Source organism: Propithecus coquereli, unplaced genomic scaffold (assembly GCF_000956105.1).
Source record: "Propithecus coquereli isolate 6110/MARCELLA unplaced genomic scaffold, Pcoq_1.0 Scaffold643, whole genome shotgun sequence".
Lineage (NCBI taxonomy): Eukaryota > Metazoa > Chordata > Mammalia > Primates > Indriidae > Propithecus > Propithecus coquereli.
The window spans coordinates 441,655-459,302 of record NW_012152430.1 but is presented as its reverse complement, the minus strand read 5'-3'; the positions used below and the strand labels follow the sequence as shown (position 1 = coordinate 459,302).

Here is a 17,648-nt window from a genome sequence, read left to right as displayed (position 1 = left end):
AATAGAATACTAGACCATAATATAATCTATATAAGTTAATATGGGGATATATAAAGGTAAAATGTTCTAAGGACTTCCATTATCAGGAAAAAGTATAAAAGTACCAATTAATATTATCATAGTTTTTTTATAAGTCATGGGTGCATGCTGACTGAAACTCTTATACATTCTGGGAATGTTAAATGCCACAATCACTTTAGAAAACAGTTTGACAGTGTCATATAAAGTTAAACATATGCTTACCACATAATCTTCTAGTTCCCTCCCTAGGTATTTACCAAGAGAAATGAAAGCATATGCTTACACAGACTTGGATGTAAATTGTCCTAGCATTTTTGTTCATAATAGTTGAACACTGGAAACAATCCAGATGTCCATTAATAGGTGAATGGATAAAAAAAATTATGTTATATCAATACAATGGAATATTACTCTGAAATTAACAGGAATGAACTAAAGACGGATGCAACAACATGAATGAACCTAAAAATATGATGCTGAGTTAAGAAAGCCAGACACAAATGAATGCATAGTATGACATTTATATGAAATTCTAAGAGAAAAAATCTAATCCATAGTGAAAGAAAGCAGACCAATGCTTATCTGAGACCAAGCAGGGGATGGTATGAACAGAAAGGAACCTTTGGGGTGGTAGAAATTTTCTACAGATAATACTCAGGAGAAAAAGTGGAGAAGAGGTATCACCAAATGGTAGAAGTCTCAAAGAAGCACAGGTTACCACAAGGCTGTGATCATATAATGGTCCAAAGAGTATTAGACTTCAAGAAAAATATGGACCCCAGCTCTTGAGCTCTTGATTCTGAATTATCAATACTTTTTGATAACCAAAACAGTGTACTCAAGAGGAGAGTCAAGTTTTAGTTAAGATCAAAAGGGGGATAGGAATTCAGTGAAGAGTTTGAGAATATAACTGAATTTGCCATAGAGCAGCAAAGTTGGACAGTTGGAAGGGTTTGAGAGAAGGTATGACCGGTAGGGTCAGGTTCAACAATGTACTTTGTAAAACAGGATTAAGCCTGACTGACAATGAATTAAGAAATAGCCTTGCCCTTGTGGTGGTGTCTGAGACAAACAGGTGTATCAAACATGATTAATTTTGATTATATTGTGGTGGCGGGGGTGAGGGGGGGAGAATGGGTACTCATTTTGAATGCTATGGTCTGAAATGTTTTAAATTTTATGTTCCTAGGACAGACAGTTGGTAATGTTGGAGAAAAGAAGACAATAAGAACTATATTATTGATAATAATAACAATATAGTTAACTATCAAAAAAGTACATTATTAACTCTGATGGAGCAAATGCGGTACAGTGTCATGAGCTGTTGGCTGGGCCTGAGGATTAAAGTCAGTTCCACTCATCACACACGTGGTTTGGTAGAACAGATATATGTCATCAAGTAAAAGTTCTAGAAGTACTCAAAGGAAGTGAGGAAGGACAGTCAGTTCTAACTGAGCCTTTTAAGAAAGGCTTTCTAGAAAAGGCTTGAAAGAGAAGCACTCGCTGACAGGCTGGGTCTGTTTTAAAATGTTGAGAATCTCATTGTCCATCCATGAAATGTACCAAATGCTTGATTGAGGGTCCTACCAGCTCTGACTAGCTAAGAGCTCTCCATAAGCTGACAGTTCCAATTAAGCCCTAGAGACTATAGCTCTAAAAATCTCTACTGAGATATGGCACATAAACACTTGTGTTTTTGTTCTCTCCATCTAAGCACTAGCACACTGCTATGAATGTGCCAGGGTGGGCAACTGCATTTGCTGATAGCCATAAATAAGATAGCTTGTTTCTCCCATAAGTCACTCCTTTCTTGGTAGGATCTGAGGTTTACTGAACCTTAGGTCCATTCTCAGAGTTTACTAGGTAACAAATTCAGATAATTTGTTAATAATTACTAGCTGTGTGGCTGATTCCCAAAATGGTTTTAAATGTTTTTTGTTAATCAGCCTTGATGACTCCCTGCCTAGTTTGTGCAAAGGTGCTCTTTTTAGGGTCTCTCTGTTGGAACTGTACTGAGTTTTTTCCAGTGGGGATTTTCATTCATATAGCAAATGTCTAAGTAAAGTACCCCAAGAGAGTAAGATAGGAGAGGAAGCCCCAGAAGCTGCAGCACACAAGGCTGGCTCTCTGGGTAGAGTTAATAGAGGCAGTGCCTTTTCTGCTTGCATTTCCATACTGCATCTTTCACCCCATTAGGACTTCATTCCATGCCCTTCTTGACCCATGCTCATGAGGCTTACATTCCCCAACATCTTCAGCATGACAACTCTCAGAAAGAACTTCTCACCATTTTCTCTTCCTCAAGTCTAAGGACTTTGTGTACAGCAACTGCCTTTTCAAAATCCCAGGGGATAGAGACAGTTGAGAATAATTATAGATGAGGATAATGGAGACACAGAAAGATTAAGGAAATTGCCTTAACTTCTAGTGTAATACTCATTGAGACTTCAATACTATTGCTAGCAATTGTAAAATTCTTATGATAATATTGTTAAAGTGTGATAATTATGCTACAATAATTAATTATGTAATCGTAATACTATTATTAATAACAACAGTAAAAATAATAATGTTAATTATAGAAGCTACTATTTATGGAGTGATTTACTCCGTGTCAGGTATTAGGCTATAAACTTTATATTAATAAATATCATATCTTTCAATCCTCCAATAAATATCTGTATCATCTGCTATTATCACATCCATTTTACACATGGTAACACTGAGACTTAGCGAGGTGAAACACCTTATTCAAGGTCATATTACCAGTTAAGTGGGATTGCCCATATTTCAGCCTAGCTCAGTCTGACTCTAAAGCTTATAATGTTAACCATAACACTATACGACTCATATACATATCTAAAATATAAAAATATTAGAAAAAATTTCTAAAAATAGAATTTTAAAGTGAATAAAGTCTTGAATTTAGATTAATAACACCAGCACCACCCCCCCAAAAGAATCAATTGATCTAAAAGCAAGCTCTAGTTTGGCAAAAACTCACAAGAAGCAGATTTTGGAATAGCTTCAGTTGGCTCCAAAGCTCAATAGGGACCTAGAGTGTGATGCAGCTACAGAACCATATTCCAAAATGGTTTGTTGCATTATCAGAAGAGTGTCCAGAATTAAGGAAGTGAAAAGTCTACTGAATTCAGATGATGTACTGAGTCTTAGGCTGTTATGAAAGATGTTCAGAAGAAAACTACCAGAATGGGAAAGGAGATGAACAAGAGAAAAGAGTGAATAAGGAGACCATGAATCTCCATGTTCATTCGGGAGATGAACAGATTCCCAAGGAAACATAGCCACCCTTTTCAGGTCTCTGAAGGCCTGTCCCAGAGAGGAAGAAGCAGATTTTTCCTTCCTGCATGGCCACTGAAGAAACTCTGGGATCAGTCAGTGGGCTGGTAGTTAGAATAAGGCAAGTTTCAGTTCATTAGGCAGATTTTCTAATTAAAAAACTCTCTTACAATGAACTGGACTACTTACTCTTCAATGGAAATGTTTAAGCAGAGGCTAGAGGACAGCTGTTGAAATTACTATACTGAGATTCCTATTCCTGTGCCAGTTGGGATGGACTGGTTACTACGTGGACCTATCTAGCTTTGACAGTCTCTGTTTTTCACTTTAAAGGGGCCATTTTGAGTGAGATAAAGCTCTTCCTTTCAAGTAGGAAGTCGGTGAGCTCATCAAATAATCTCTCAATGTCTTCCAGCTGCAACTGGTTTTCATTCTCTCTCTCACCAGGTGTTACCACTGTTCTCACCATGACCACCTTGAGTATCAGTGCCAGAAACTCCTTACCTAAAGTGGCATACGCGACGGCCATGGACTGGTTCATAGCCGTCTGTTATGCCTTTGTATTTTCTGCGCTGATCGAATTTGCCACTGTCAACTACTTCACCAAACGGAGTTGGGCTTGGGAAGGCAAGAAGGTGCCAGAGGCCCTAGAGATGAAGGTGAGATACAGTAAAGGAGGGGCTGGGAAGCACCCCCTGAGAGAACTGTATTGGGATCAGGAGTGGGCAGCCTATAGCCTGAAGGACTGGGTAGGGCTATGTGCTATTCACTGGGGTCATCAATCCAATTCTCAACTGGAGTGCTTCTTGGCAACCTGGCATATTGGCTGGGCACAAAGAAAGGAGGTCACATATCATGGAGGGTTGATGTCTTGTGGTGAAGGATAAAACCTAAGTGTGATGCTGCTAGACTTACAAAGTCACCCAGAGGCTTGAACTCTATCTTCAACCCAAAGAACAGTCTCTGGGGTGACCTCTGCCCCTCACTTTCCAGTATATTCACATTATAGTTAAATGAAAATGATCATCTTTCCTTCTGTGTCTTTGCTTATTTTGTATTCTCTACCTGTCATGCTCTTTTCTTTTTTCCCTGCCTGGAGACGATCTACTCATTTTTTAAGACACAACTGAAATGCTACTTTTTCCATAGAGCCTTTCTGGAATCATACACACATATGTAGCTTTTCTTGGGGGGTGGGTGCTCCTGATATTAAAAGAATTTGTTTGAATTATAGTTATTTGTCTGCCTCCTCACTAGACTGTGAACATCTTGAGGGCAGGGGCTTATCTGCATCTTATTTCTAGCTAGGTAGCATCCTTGCACAGCATTTCACTCATAGTAAAAGCTGAATAAATGTTGGTTGGATTAGTGGATGGATAGGAAGGAGGAAGAGAGAGAAAAAACAATAAATCAACTAGACCGATTGGAATAAAACATGAGTGCAGTGAAATCGAGATCGTTATCCCTGGTTGCTTTAACTAAGTCCAGGTCTCTAGCTCTAGATGAAGATTATCCAAAGATGCTAAAAACAATGGGCAGATTTGATTCCAGGACCATTTCAGTACTATTCAAAGAATCATGGAAAAGAAAAATGCTAATGATTTTTAAAACTAGGGGAAAAGATATATTCCATAGAGTGCAGACTGGTGAGTTGGCAAAATTTTAGAATAGATTTTAACTACTTATTAAGACAAAATTTATTAACTGCTTGCTGTAAATTATGAAGAAAGAAATGTATTTCTACTTCCACCATCTACTATGCCATAGGAATTTTTTGTTAGTTTTATTATTATACCTATTCTAGTTGATATCTTTGTACCATTAAAATATATTTATTTCTCTATAGCTTGATTTATCAGGTATGAACATAGTATGTTAGCCCCCCACTCACCCACTACAAAATACAAGGAAGTCAATATACACCTACTCCTGCCTCTCACCTTCTCTCTTTACCAGTCTCTGTCATCTCCCAAATTCTGTTTGTTATACTACTATTTCTGCATCAAGTTTCATAACATTTATATCCTTTTATATAACTGTGAATACTGTAGTTGTTTAGTCATAGTTTTATATTTAAACAGATTCTTTTCTCAAAATGTTCCTTTTATCCATTTTTCCATTCATTGCTTAGTTACCACAAGGCTATCTTCATATTTTCTGTTAGTTTGAATGTGTAAAATTACCTGTCCATTGTGTTTGTACTTGAATAAAGTTGGGCTATTGTACGATCCATGAGTCACATTCTCCTTCTCTGATGACTTTGTAGAAATTGATTGCTATACTCAGTTCTAGCATTCAATATTATTATCTGGAAATCTAAAGTAAGCTTGAGAATTTCTCATAAAGCAGGGGACTTGATTTTACAGCCTAGAAGCCCATATGAATGTCCTTTTTATTTGTGAATTCCAGTTACTTTACAAAAATATATCTTTATCAATCTATATAAATTTTTCCTTGGACACCATATTGTCCTTTAAACCTATAGATTCATGGCCTCTGTTTCAGAAAAGCTTTCCTGAAAATCTGTATTTGTTCTGTTCTCTTCCTAGAGGCACAGACTATACATAGCATAGAGATTTTTTTTTGTTTTCCATACCTACCATTTCTTCTCTAATAATTTTAACTTTGTTATTTTCCATTTTATTTTTGCTCAATTTTCTCAAGCCTATCTTCCACATCTCTATTTTCAACAGTGGCCATTCACTTTCATTTCTATGGTAATATTATTTTTCCTTACATTTATTTTATGATCTCTACTGAATTATTTTCCATGTGCTCCATGTTTCTTTTGTATATTTGCTTTATTCATCATTTTCTTCCTTTTTACAATATATTTTGTCAGCGCCATAATAGTTTGTGTTCAATTATTACTTCAAGTTGCATCACAGGAGTTCTTTACCAGCCCTGTTATATGTGGAAACATCATTTTGGGTAGTGGCTGAGACAGGAGCAGAATAGTAGTGAGTACTTGAGAAGCAGTAGTAGAGAGTGAGTAGTTGGAGCATCATTTGCTGTCTATATAAACTTTTATCAGTACTGCTCCCTGTAGTTATGATTCCACTTCTAAATAGCAACAAGTTTCCCTCGTTCACAGGAAAGCCCTCTATGTATTACACAAGAGTGTGTCTGTGTATGTGTATGTGTGTATGCACATGCACATGTATGCCTATGTAATGTCATATCCTTTAACTGTCCAGTCTCTATCTCCTCTGCCACTGTGAGGTGGTCAGAGTTCTAGGATGTTCTCTCTGCCAACATGAAAAATGATTTTGTTTCAAAACAGAGATCATTTATTTCATCTCTCAGGTCATGCCACCCACATTTCAGACTCTATTCTTGACCTGAAATCCAGATCAGCAGGCATCCTCCTGTCTTCTTCACCCTGATCCAGTTTTCACTGTATATGGGAGCACTTACTTTTTCAGATTAAGGTTATAAAAGCTTTCAAGTTTCATCAAAGATAGGGTTTCATTTTTTATCTCTCATTTGCCTTACTGTTTTTGGTTGGTTCTGGGGAGGAAAGCGGAGCAAAAATGTCCTTACTTTGACAAATCAAACTGAAAGTTCTCTAAAATATATTATTAAGTAGATATTTTAAGAGTAATTAGCAGCAATCACTGACATATAGCCTGAGTTCACTAAGAAGAAATTAGGTCAAACTAACCTCATGAGCTTTTATGAAAAGTTTACTGGACTGGTGGACTAAAAAATGTCATAGATTTTATCAAGACATTTGACTAACTTTTTAAAAATTATACCTACATGAAGAAGAGAAAGTAGTTGAAAAAAATAGTACAATTAGGCCGGGCATGGTGGCTCACGCCTGTAATCCTAGCTCTCTGGAAGGCCGAGGCGGGCGGATTGTTTGAGCTCAGGAGTTCGAAACTAGCCTGAGCAAGAGCGAGACCCTGTCTCTACTAAAATTAGAAAGAAATTAATCGGACAACTAAAAATACATAGAAAAAATTAGCCGGGCATGGTGACGCATGCCTGTAGTCCCAGCTACTCGGGAGGCTGAGGCAGGAGGATCGCTTGAGCCCAGGAGTTTGAGGTTGCTGTGAGCTAGGATGACACCACGGCACTCTAGCCTGGGCAACACAGTGAGACTCTGTCTCAAAAAAAAAAAAATAGTACAATTAGGCTGATGAAATTGGTTGATCAATTGAAATCAAACAGAATTGACTCATGGATTGACATCGACCTGAATGGAGGTCCCTGGGGACAGTCCACAGGGCTTTGTCTTTGACCATCCTCTCTCAAATGTCATCAATAGCCCATATGAAGACATATAAGGTAGAAGATTCAAATTTGTAAGCTGGTATTAATGAATGTTGGTTGGGGTAGGAGTATTTTCTGAATTAGGGATCAGGAATTCCCAAAATTTTAAAGGACAGGCTAAAATTAAAAGATTAACATTTGCCAAATCAAATATAAATTATTACACACAGGTACAAAAATTAGTTCTGGTATGGAAAATCTAAACAAACATTGAGCACTAGAAATGAAATGCTGGTATATGAAGGAAAAGCAAATATAATGTAAGCCTACCATGTGGTGAAATTCTTGAGAAGCCCAATTTGATTGGGTATAAGTTAAGAACTGTACTCTAAACATGAGCCAACCAGTACAGAATAAAAAGAGCTTATCATTTCATTTGTTCTGTATGGGCTGGCCCATGTTTAGAGTATACTGTTCCAGTTTGGTTACTACACTGGAGGAGGGAAAATACCTCAAGGGGATGATTATTGCTATTTTCAGATATCTGAAAGGTGGCCATGGATGTTTTGTGAAAAATGAGAAAGACTTTTTTCCCCCTGTGGCCAGAAAGAGGCAGGGGAGTGGTTTGAAGGAAGAGAGAGGACTAGAATAGATTGTTAAAAACTGTAGACCTAGATGTCAAAAATGATGACCATGTCTCTATCTAAAGAGTGCTGAAAATAAAAAAGAACCAAAAGAATGGTATAAAACTCTTCTGCAAAGATGACAATCTCTGTATTCCTTTGTAGTGTCTCTCCATGGTCGATCCATTTAAGTTATCTACAAAAAACACATTATGAGAATTGAAAAAATCTACGGAATGCAAAAAAATGGGTCTCTAATGTGAGGGTGCTATACTTTGTCTATATTGGTACAATGTGGAGGAACTAACAATGGGACCCACAGGAAAAAAAAGTAAAGTGTGTTGGAAGTGAAAATATCAGAATTTAATCATAACTTAGTTTCTTCTTTCCTCCTTAAGAGAGTCATATTTAACCTTTTTTGTTTTGTAAAGTTAGAATGGGTGTACATGAAACAGTTTTAAAATAATATAATTAATTTTAAAATTTATTTCTGATCTGTGTTATGATCAGGGATTAGATAAAATGTGAGAGGGAAGATTATAAAGAAAAAAAAGGAACAGATGGAAATAAAACCTTATTTTCAAGTAAAGATAAATGACTACCTTATAATTGCACTCCAAAAAAATGGATGAACTGTGGGCTTCTGAGGATCAACCTCATTGCTTCCTTTGAAGATCCCACTAAAATGAGAGTAAAGGAATAAAAGATGTGTAAAACTACAAGCACCAGGAGAGGTGGACAAGGGATGTCAGTAAGACAAGAGATTTTAACACATCTGTAGAAGAATGAATATGGATGGAGGGAATAATAACCGATTTATCAAGCTCGATTAAGACAGAACCCTGAAGAAATCCAGTGTTCAGAGACACTCGATATAGCAGAGAATGAAGCACAAGGGTACAGCTAGGGGGACTGGTGAAAAGTCTGTATAGAGAGAAGTCATAACCCCAGAGCCTGCAAAATATGTGACATGTCTTCAGCCAGATGTATAATCTCCACAAAGAATAGCAAGGTTTCTCTTGTAAAGAAGCTGAATGTTTCCAGATAAAAGTTGTTGCATTCTGATGTTTTGTGATACCCTCCAAAATTACCTGCTTCTACCTGGTCATCTTAAATCATACAAATCAACAAGCTCAGCTCAGGTACATTGAGTGTACAGACATCTTCTTGATTGCCAAATAATATTGGAATGCCAAGAGTCACCAAAGCAAAGTTTGCAATGTGGAAGAAAATAGCAAAGATTAAAACAAAAACAAACAGGCAAACAAAAAGGAACACCTCATCTTGAAGGGAGGGAACAAAGATAACTTAGGGAATTAAAGAGAACTTAAGAAAAACAAAACTGACTTCTACCCTAGATTTGTAATACATATAATATACATAAAACAAGAACAGGATGCTAAATAAAAGGAAATCAGAGCTATAAGAAAGATCTGTTAAAATTTAAAAGAATTGCCAAAATAAAAATTTCAATAGAGATGTAGGAAAATATATCATCCTATAAGTAGGGCAGAGAGAAAGAGAGAGAGAGAGATAATGTGAAAGAAAAGATAAGTGATCTAGGGATGAATCCAGGAAGTCCATCCAACTCAGAAGTTACAGAATGAGTGAAAAGAGAAAAGGGAAGGAAGAAAATTAACAAAGAACTAATACAGACATATTTGCAAATGGAAAGACATAAGCCTCCAGATTAGAAGTATCTTCATAGGCCAACATAAAGGCACATGTTGAAATTTCAGAAAACCAGGAATAAAGCTAGTCTAAAAAGATTCTAGAAAGAAAATAAATGTTATTTAAAAGGCAATGATAAACAGATGGCATCAGACTTGTCAACTACATTGGATTCTAGAACACAGTGGAGCAGTAAATCTCATAAATCTGAGGAACAAATGATTTTCAACTTAGAATCTTATGGATAATAACAGTATAATATTAAGTGGAGAGGTGAAGTAGTCATTTTTAGACCTGCAAGAACTCAAAAATGTCATCTCCCACTTACCCTGCCTTAAGGAAATATTGGAAGATATTTTCTATCAAAACAAGAGAGAAGAACACAAAAGAGAAGGAAAGACATAAGACCCAGAAAAGAGGGTATCCAACAGAGGAGATAAGTGAAGGGATGGTCTCCCAGGCTCCAGACTGGCCCCCACAGACCCAGGCTCCATGCCAGTCCCAGCACCAGGCTGGTGCCAGGCTCTAGGATGGTTCCTGTGGACCTAGGCTCCAGCGAACACATGGTCTAGGAGTTCTCCAGCAGACCACGGTCCACACCCATCCCAGTGAACCCTGGCACTACAGTCTACTGGTATAAGCCTGGAGTCTGAGTCCTAATACCAATCCTTCTTAAATTCTTCCAAAAAATTGAAGAAGAGGGAATGTTCCAAAACTGATTTTAAAAGGCCAGCATTACTCTGATACCAAAACCAGACAAAAATAGTACAGGAAAAGGAAATTACAGGCCAATATCCCTGCTGAGCAAAATAGATACAAAAATCCTCAACAAAATACTAGCAAAATCTAATTCATCAGCACACGAAAAGGATCATTTATCATGATCAAGTGGGATTTATCCTATGGATGCAAGGATGGTTCAGCATATGTAAATCTATAAATGTGATATACTACATTAACAGAATAAAGGACAAAAACCATATGATCATCTCAATAGATGCAGAATAAACATTTGACCAAATTTAACATCCTTTCATTATAAAAACTCTCAACAAATTAGGTATAGAAGAAATGTACCTCATCACAATAAAGGCCATATATGACAAACCCACAGCTAACATCATACTCAATGGTGAAAGGTTAAATGCTTTTCTTCTAAGATCAGGAATAAGACAAAGATGCACACTCTCACCACTTCTAGTCAACACAGTACTGGAAGACCTAGACAGAGCAATTAGGTAAGAGAAAGAAATAAAAGGCATCCAAATTGGAAAGGAAGAAGTTAAATTGTCCCTGTTTGCAGATGGCATGCTTTTATATATAGAAAACCCTAAAGACCCCACTGAGAAAAACTTTTAGAATTATTAAACAAATTCAATAAAGTTGCAAGATACAAAATCAACATGCAAAAATCAATCGGTTGCATTTCTATACACTAACAATGAACTATCTGAAAAAGAAATCAATGAAACAATCCCATTTACAATAGCTATAAGAAATACTAAAATACTTAACCAAGATAAATATAACCAAAGAGGTAAAAGATTAGTGCACTGAAGCTATAAAATATTGAAGAGATAAATTAAAGACACAAATAAATGGAAAGCTATCTGGTGTTCATCATTGGAAGAATTAAAATTGTTAAAATGTCCATACTACTCAAAATAATATACAGATTCAACGTAATCCTTATCAAAATCCCAATGACGTTTCTCAGAGAAGTAGAAAAAAAATCCTAAAATTTGCATAAATCCACAAAATACCCCAATTAACAAAAGCAATCTTGAGCAAAAAGAGCAAAGCTGAAGGCATCACACACTACCTGATTTCAAAATGTACTGCAGAGCTATACTCATCAAAATGGCATGGTACTGGCATTTAAAAAAGACACATAGACCAATGGAACAGGATAGAGAGCCTAGAAATAGACCCATGCATTTACAAGCAATTAATTTCCCACAAAAGTGTCAAGAACACACAATGGGGAAGACAGACTCAATAAATGGTGCTGGGAAAACTGGACAGCCATACACAGAAGAATGGGATTAGACACTGTATCTCATAACATATACAAAAATCAACTCAAAATGGATTAAAGGCTTAAACGTAGTATTTTAAATTATAAAACTACTAAAGGAAAACATAGGGGAAAAGATCTAGAACATTGGTCTAGGCAGCGAGTTTTCAAAAATGACCTGAAAAGCATAGGCAACAAAAGTAAAAATAGGCAAATGAGATTACATCAATCTTAAAAGCTTCTGCACAATGAAGGAAGCAATCAACACAGTGAAAAGATAACCTATAGAATAGGAGAAAATATTTACAAATGATACATCTGATAAGAGGCTAATATAAAAAATATATAAGGAACCCAAACACCTCAATAGCAAGAAAATAAATAACCTGATTTAAAAAATGGAAAAAGGACCCAAATAGGCATTTATCAAAAGAATACATACAAATGGCCAAGTATAAAAAGATATGCTCAATATCACTAACAATCAGAGAAATGCAAATTAACACCACAATGGGATATCACCTCACACCTGTTAGCATGGCTATATTATCAAAAAGATGAAAGGAAGTGTTAGTGAGGATTTGGAAAAAAGAGAACCCTTGCACCCTGTTGGTGGAAATGTAAATTTGAACAGCCATTATGGAAAACAGTATGGAGGCTCCTGAAAAAGCCAAAAATAGAACTACCAAATAGTTGAGCAATCCTACTACTGTATATATCTAAAGGAAATGAAGTCAGTATGTCAAAGAGATATCTGCACTAGTATGATTATTGCATCACTATTCACAATATCCAAGATATGGAATCAACCTAAGTGTCCATCAACTGATGAACAGATAAAGAAAATGTGATGTACATACACAATGGAATACTATTCAGCCTTAAAACAAAGGAAATCCTGTCATTTGTATCGACATGGATGAACCTGAAGGACATTATGTGTAATGAAATAAGCCAGGCACGGAAAGACAAACACTGCATGATCTCGTTTGTATATAGAATCTAAAAAAGTTGAACCGATAGAAACAGAGAGTAGAATGATGGTTACCAGGGGTTGGTGGGGGGAGGAGGTTTTGGTCAAAGAATACAAAATTTCATTTAGATAAGAGGAATAAATTCAAGAGCTCTATGGTACATCATGGTGACTATAGTTAATAATAATGTATTATATTTTGAAAACTGCCAAGAGAATAGATTTTAAGTGTTTTCACCACAAAAAATTATGTGTGTGAGATAATGCATATGTTAATTAGCTAAATTTAGCTATTCCACAATGTATACGTATTCCAAAACATCGTGTTGTATATGATAATTATAAGTAACTTTTATTTGTCAAATTAAAAAATAAATAAAAATTAAAAATTATAAAAAGTGAAGGGAAGTCCTAAAATGACAGCTGCACAGTAAGTGAATCTGCAGAGGGACCAGTGCAGTTTGGAGCAGGAGCCTAGAGGGATTTCTATAGTCATCTATAATGATGTTACCACAGGATTATTGATTGAACTAAAAATCTTGCTATAGCTGTATTGGAGGATGCAGGAAGGGTTGCATAAGTGAGATAAATCATTATCATGAAAAGACAACTGGTAGTGAGCAAAACTGATAGCAGTATAAATATATTATTAAAAATATAGAAATCACTATTACAGGTATCAATTAAGAGAATTAAAAACAAATACCTACGAGGAGCTGGACAATGGGTTGGGATGTATTGAGGTAAGGGTTTTCTGATGTTCATTATGAACCTACAAGTTCTATTATTTTAAACTACATGAATTATTACTTTAAGTTATTAAACACAAAAATAATAAAGGCAAATTAAAATGAAGAAATAAGCCTTGACACTTAAAAAGAAGATAATTATTCTTAGAACTACTTTTAAAATATTCATAACGTTCTGCCTAAATTTTGGAAACAATAATTCTTAGGCTCTCTTTTTTATTTTCAAATGAGAAAACCCTAACGTCTTGCTCTAGAATAGTATTTTATCTTTTTTACATTAGAGAAAATTTTCAACTTGTGTCTACATCTTGGGAAAGTTTAGTTTCTTGTCATTAATGTCTTTTAAATCTATGGGGCTTTCCGGTAAATATAACCACAAATCAATTCACCCCTTGGTATTTCTCTGTGGGGTGAGTACTCTTAATGTGGGTTAAGTTTTACTCATAAACTGGTGGTCTTCCCACCTTGTTCTACAGTAGACATAAATGGCCTGACAATAATCATACTGTCTTACTGGCGAATCAACCAAAACAAAAACACACAGTTAATATGTGATATCAGTGGGATGCAGAGCTAAACTACATGGCCCCAGCACTTAGGAACTGATGGTCTAAGAAGGAAAGTAAGGTGTATATATATATTAATATATATATACAGACAGAGCACTGATACAGGACCAAGTGCTGAGTGTCATAAGAGACAGAAAACAAAAATGCTACCTCTTCATTTTTCCTGTTTACCTTAAGTAACACTTGGCTGTTTCCTGAGGAAACTACTGCCCTTGCAAGTGGAAGCCACTTCTCCATTCCCTCCTGCTGCTTTCAGGCCATTACTTACTCCTTTATTTCATGCAACCACTTCGTCCTTTGATGTTCACTTCATCTGTCTCTATCACTCTATTTTTCTTCATCTTGATCACTTACCAACATTATTTTCTCTTCTCCATACTCATTTCATATACAGGATTTTTACCACTAGTTTACATTGTTTGCAACCATCCTAAGTTCTCTCTTTGTTTTTCAGTTGGGTGACTCATCTGACATCATAAACTAGAATTGAGCCTATCAGATGAGGTCTGGGCTGTCCCACCTGCCAGGCAGTGCTACTGTTTCTACCACTAGGTGAAGGTTTGGGAAATGAACCAATCTGATTGCCTGTATACTTGTTCTAGTGTGTTTTCAGGAAGACTGTGAGAGTAAGTCAGCTAACAGTGCTAATATGTTTATAACTGTCACCTGATATCAGAAGAGCCCCAGAATAAACTTTGTTTATGGACATGTGGAGCCATATGTTCTACAGGGCTCACCTCAATGGCATCCTTGGTCAATACTCAAATTGTAGTTTCCTCTGTGGTTAATTATCCTCCCTTCTCTTCTTATCTTCACCCTCTCCTGTGCTTTTTTTTCTAGACTCATCCTCCTACTCCTCATAAACTCTCCCTCCCTTCCCTCAGGAACTCCTGTTCACTGGAAGATAAAACATTCTGCACCATCAGCTTCTTCCCTGAATGATCCATCCACCTTCTATCTTAACTGACATCCGATTCTCAGCTGAGAGTTCCCTTCCACTGCTTTCCTGCTTGGCAGAAGCTGGTAAACTTCTGACTCCCATTTTCTGGAAGTGTAGTTTACATCCTCTTTATCTCCAATAGTGCTTTCAGGACTACTTTATATTAAAGTAGTCCTGCTTTATATTAAATATATCACCTTCGAAGCTCTAGCTCTTCACTTAGATTCTCATACATCAGGATTTCCTGTTTTTCACTTTCTTCCTTGGTATATCCCTTTGCACTATCCTTGTCTTCTTCCTGACATCTAAATGTTGGAGTACTCCAGGGCTCAGTAGTCAGACCTCTTTTCTCATGAATCTGTACTCACTTCTCGCGAGATCTCATTCAATCCCAACACACTGAATAAATGGCCCTCTAGAGGTTAACAACTCCCAAATACATTATCTCCAGCCTAGACCTTTCCCCTGAACTGCAGACCGATATATGCGACTGTCTATCTCTCCACTGAGCTGTCCAATGGGAATATAATACATCCAAACACAACCCCTGATCGTCCCCCCAAACTTGCTTATCTTCAGGTCTTCCCAGCACAGCCATTACAATAACTCCACCATTCTTCCAGACACTCAGGCCAAAAACCTGGGATCCATTTTTGATCTTCTCCTTTTCTTACCTGCCCCCCGCCCTGCCACTCTCAGATCACCAAAACCTAATTCATCAGCAAGTCCTGATTGCTCCACATTCAGAATATATCTTGGATCTACCTACTTTTCTCCGTATCTAACACTCAATACAGCACATCTCTCACTAGTCTCATTAGGAATAGTTTCCTAATTTTATTCTTCTGCTTTCATGCTTACATATCTATTCTCTGCCCAACAATAGAAAAGATTATTTAAAATTGTAAATTATAAAAATTCTGCTCAAGATATTTTAATGGCTTCCCACTAAGATAAGGTTCCATAATCCTTACCATGGCTTTCAAAGCCTTACAAGGATCTGGTATATCTAGTCTTCAGATCTGCAATGGTTCCTCCTGCCACCCTTTTTAAATTTTCATTCACTCCATTCATCCCATAGTGGCCTCCTTGATTCCTGAACAAGTCGCTCTCATTTCAACTCCAGGTACTTTGTCATTACTATTCTTTCTTTCTGAAATTTTTGTTGTTCAGATCTTTTCGCAGCTTGCTTTGTATTTTATTCAGCTGTCTGCTCACCTCCTCAGAGAGACCTTCCTGAGTAGCATTCATCATCTCTCTCTGCCCTGCCCTGCTTCATGCGTCTCCATTCTAATTCCCACGTCCTGACATTACATTACTGTATATATTTCTTTGCTTCTGTGTTTATTACGTGCTGTCTTCACTGGAATGTGAACTCCTTGAGGGCAGGGACCATGCTTTACTGTTTACTGCTGCACCCCTAGCACCTAGCACAGAACCTGCCACATAGGAGATGCTCAGTAAATATTTAATAAATGAATGATTCCCTCTGTTCTCCTTGCATCTCTATCCAGCATAGGTCCCATGGCATATCACTCATCAGCACCCTTGACCTCCTCAGTCACTTTAATTGAAGTCACTCACTCTATTGCTCTCTAAAACAATTTCACAGCTATTGATGGATTGGTGACATTTGTGAGCACATACTCTTGAATTCTGCTGGTTCTTCAACCTGTTCCTGCAATCCTTCTCTGTGTCCCTAACTTCCTACAAAACCTATTTTAAGTTTTAACCATTCTTTTCACCTTCTTCTTGGGGAATGTAGAAGCCATTGTATGAGATTTGCCTCAGATTACAATGCTCCTTTCTCCCTACAAAAACGTAGATGGTATCTGAGTCCCATCCATTCTTTCCTTCTCATCTGTGACCTGGACATGTATAATTTAGCGCTTATGCTCTGAAAACCTCTCACCCTTTCAGCAAACTGGTACAAGTGATGACTTTTCTTCCATTTACATTTTCTCTCCTTTCTATTGGCTTACTTGACAGCTCCAAAGGCAGCATGTTTCCTTCCTGTTTTGAATTTCCTTGACTCATTATTTATGCCTCTCTGAGTGTTTCTTTTTTTTTTATTTCAGGATATTATGGGGGCACAAATGTTTAGGTTATGTATCTTGCTCTTACCCCCCTTCCCCCACTAGGTCCGAGTTTCAAGTGCGTCCGTCCCTCGGATGGTGCGCATCGCACTCTTTGTGTACGTATATACCCATCCCATCTCCCCCCTCCTCCCTGCCGGACATCCAATAGATGGTATTCTCATATGTGCACTTATGTGTTGATCAGTTAATACCAATTTGATGGTGAGTACATGCTTGTTTTTCCATGCTTTAGATATTTCACATAGTAGAATGCATTCCAGCTCTATCCAGGAGAATACAAGAGGTGCTATATCACCGTTATTTCTTAAAGCGGAATAGTACTCCATTGTATACCTATACCACATTTTATTAATCCACTCATGTATTGATGGACACTTGGTTGTTTCCACATCTTTGCAATTGTGAATTGTGCTGCTATAAACATTCAGGTGCAGGTGTCTTTTTTATAGAGTGTCATTTATTCTTTTG

The 17,648-nt window shown here is 37.0% G+C and overlaps 1 protein-coding gene across 2 annotated transcripts in view; it reads left to right on the top strand.

Moving 5' to 3' along the window:
• GABRA3 (gamma-aminobutyric acid (GABA) A receptor, alpha 3) overlaps positions 1 to 17,648 on the top strand; it is a 270,276-nt gene that overhangs the window by 241,396 nt on the left and 11,232 nt on the right. For both annotated transcript variants that reach the window (XM_012659949.1, XM_012659948.1), the window contains one exon: positions 3,769 to 3,980. In XM_012659949.1, the coding sequence (XP_012515403.1) occupies positions 3,769 to 3,980 (212 nt within the window). The remainder of the gene's footprint in view (positions 1 to 3,768; positions 3,981 to 17,648) is intronic.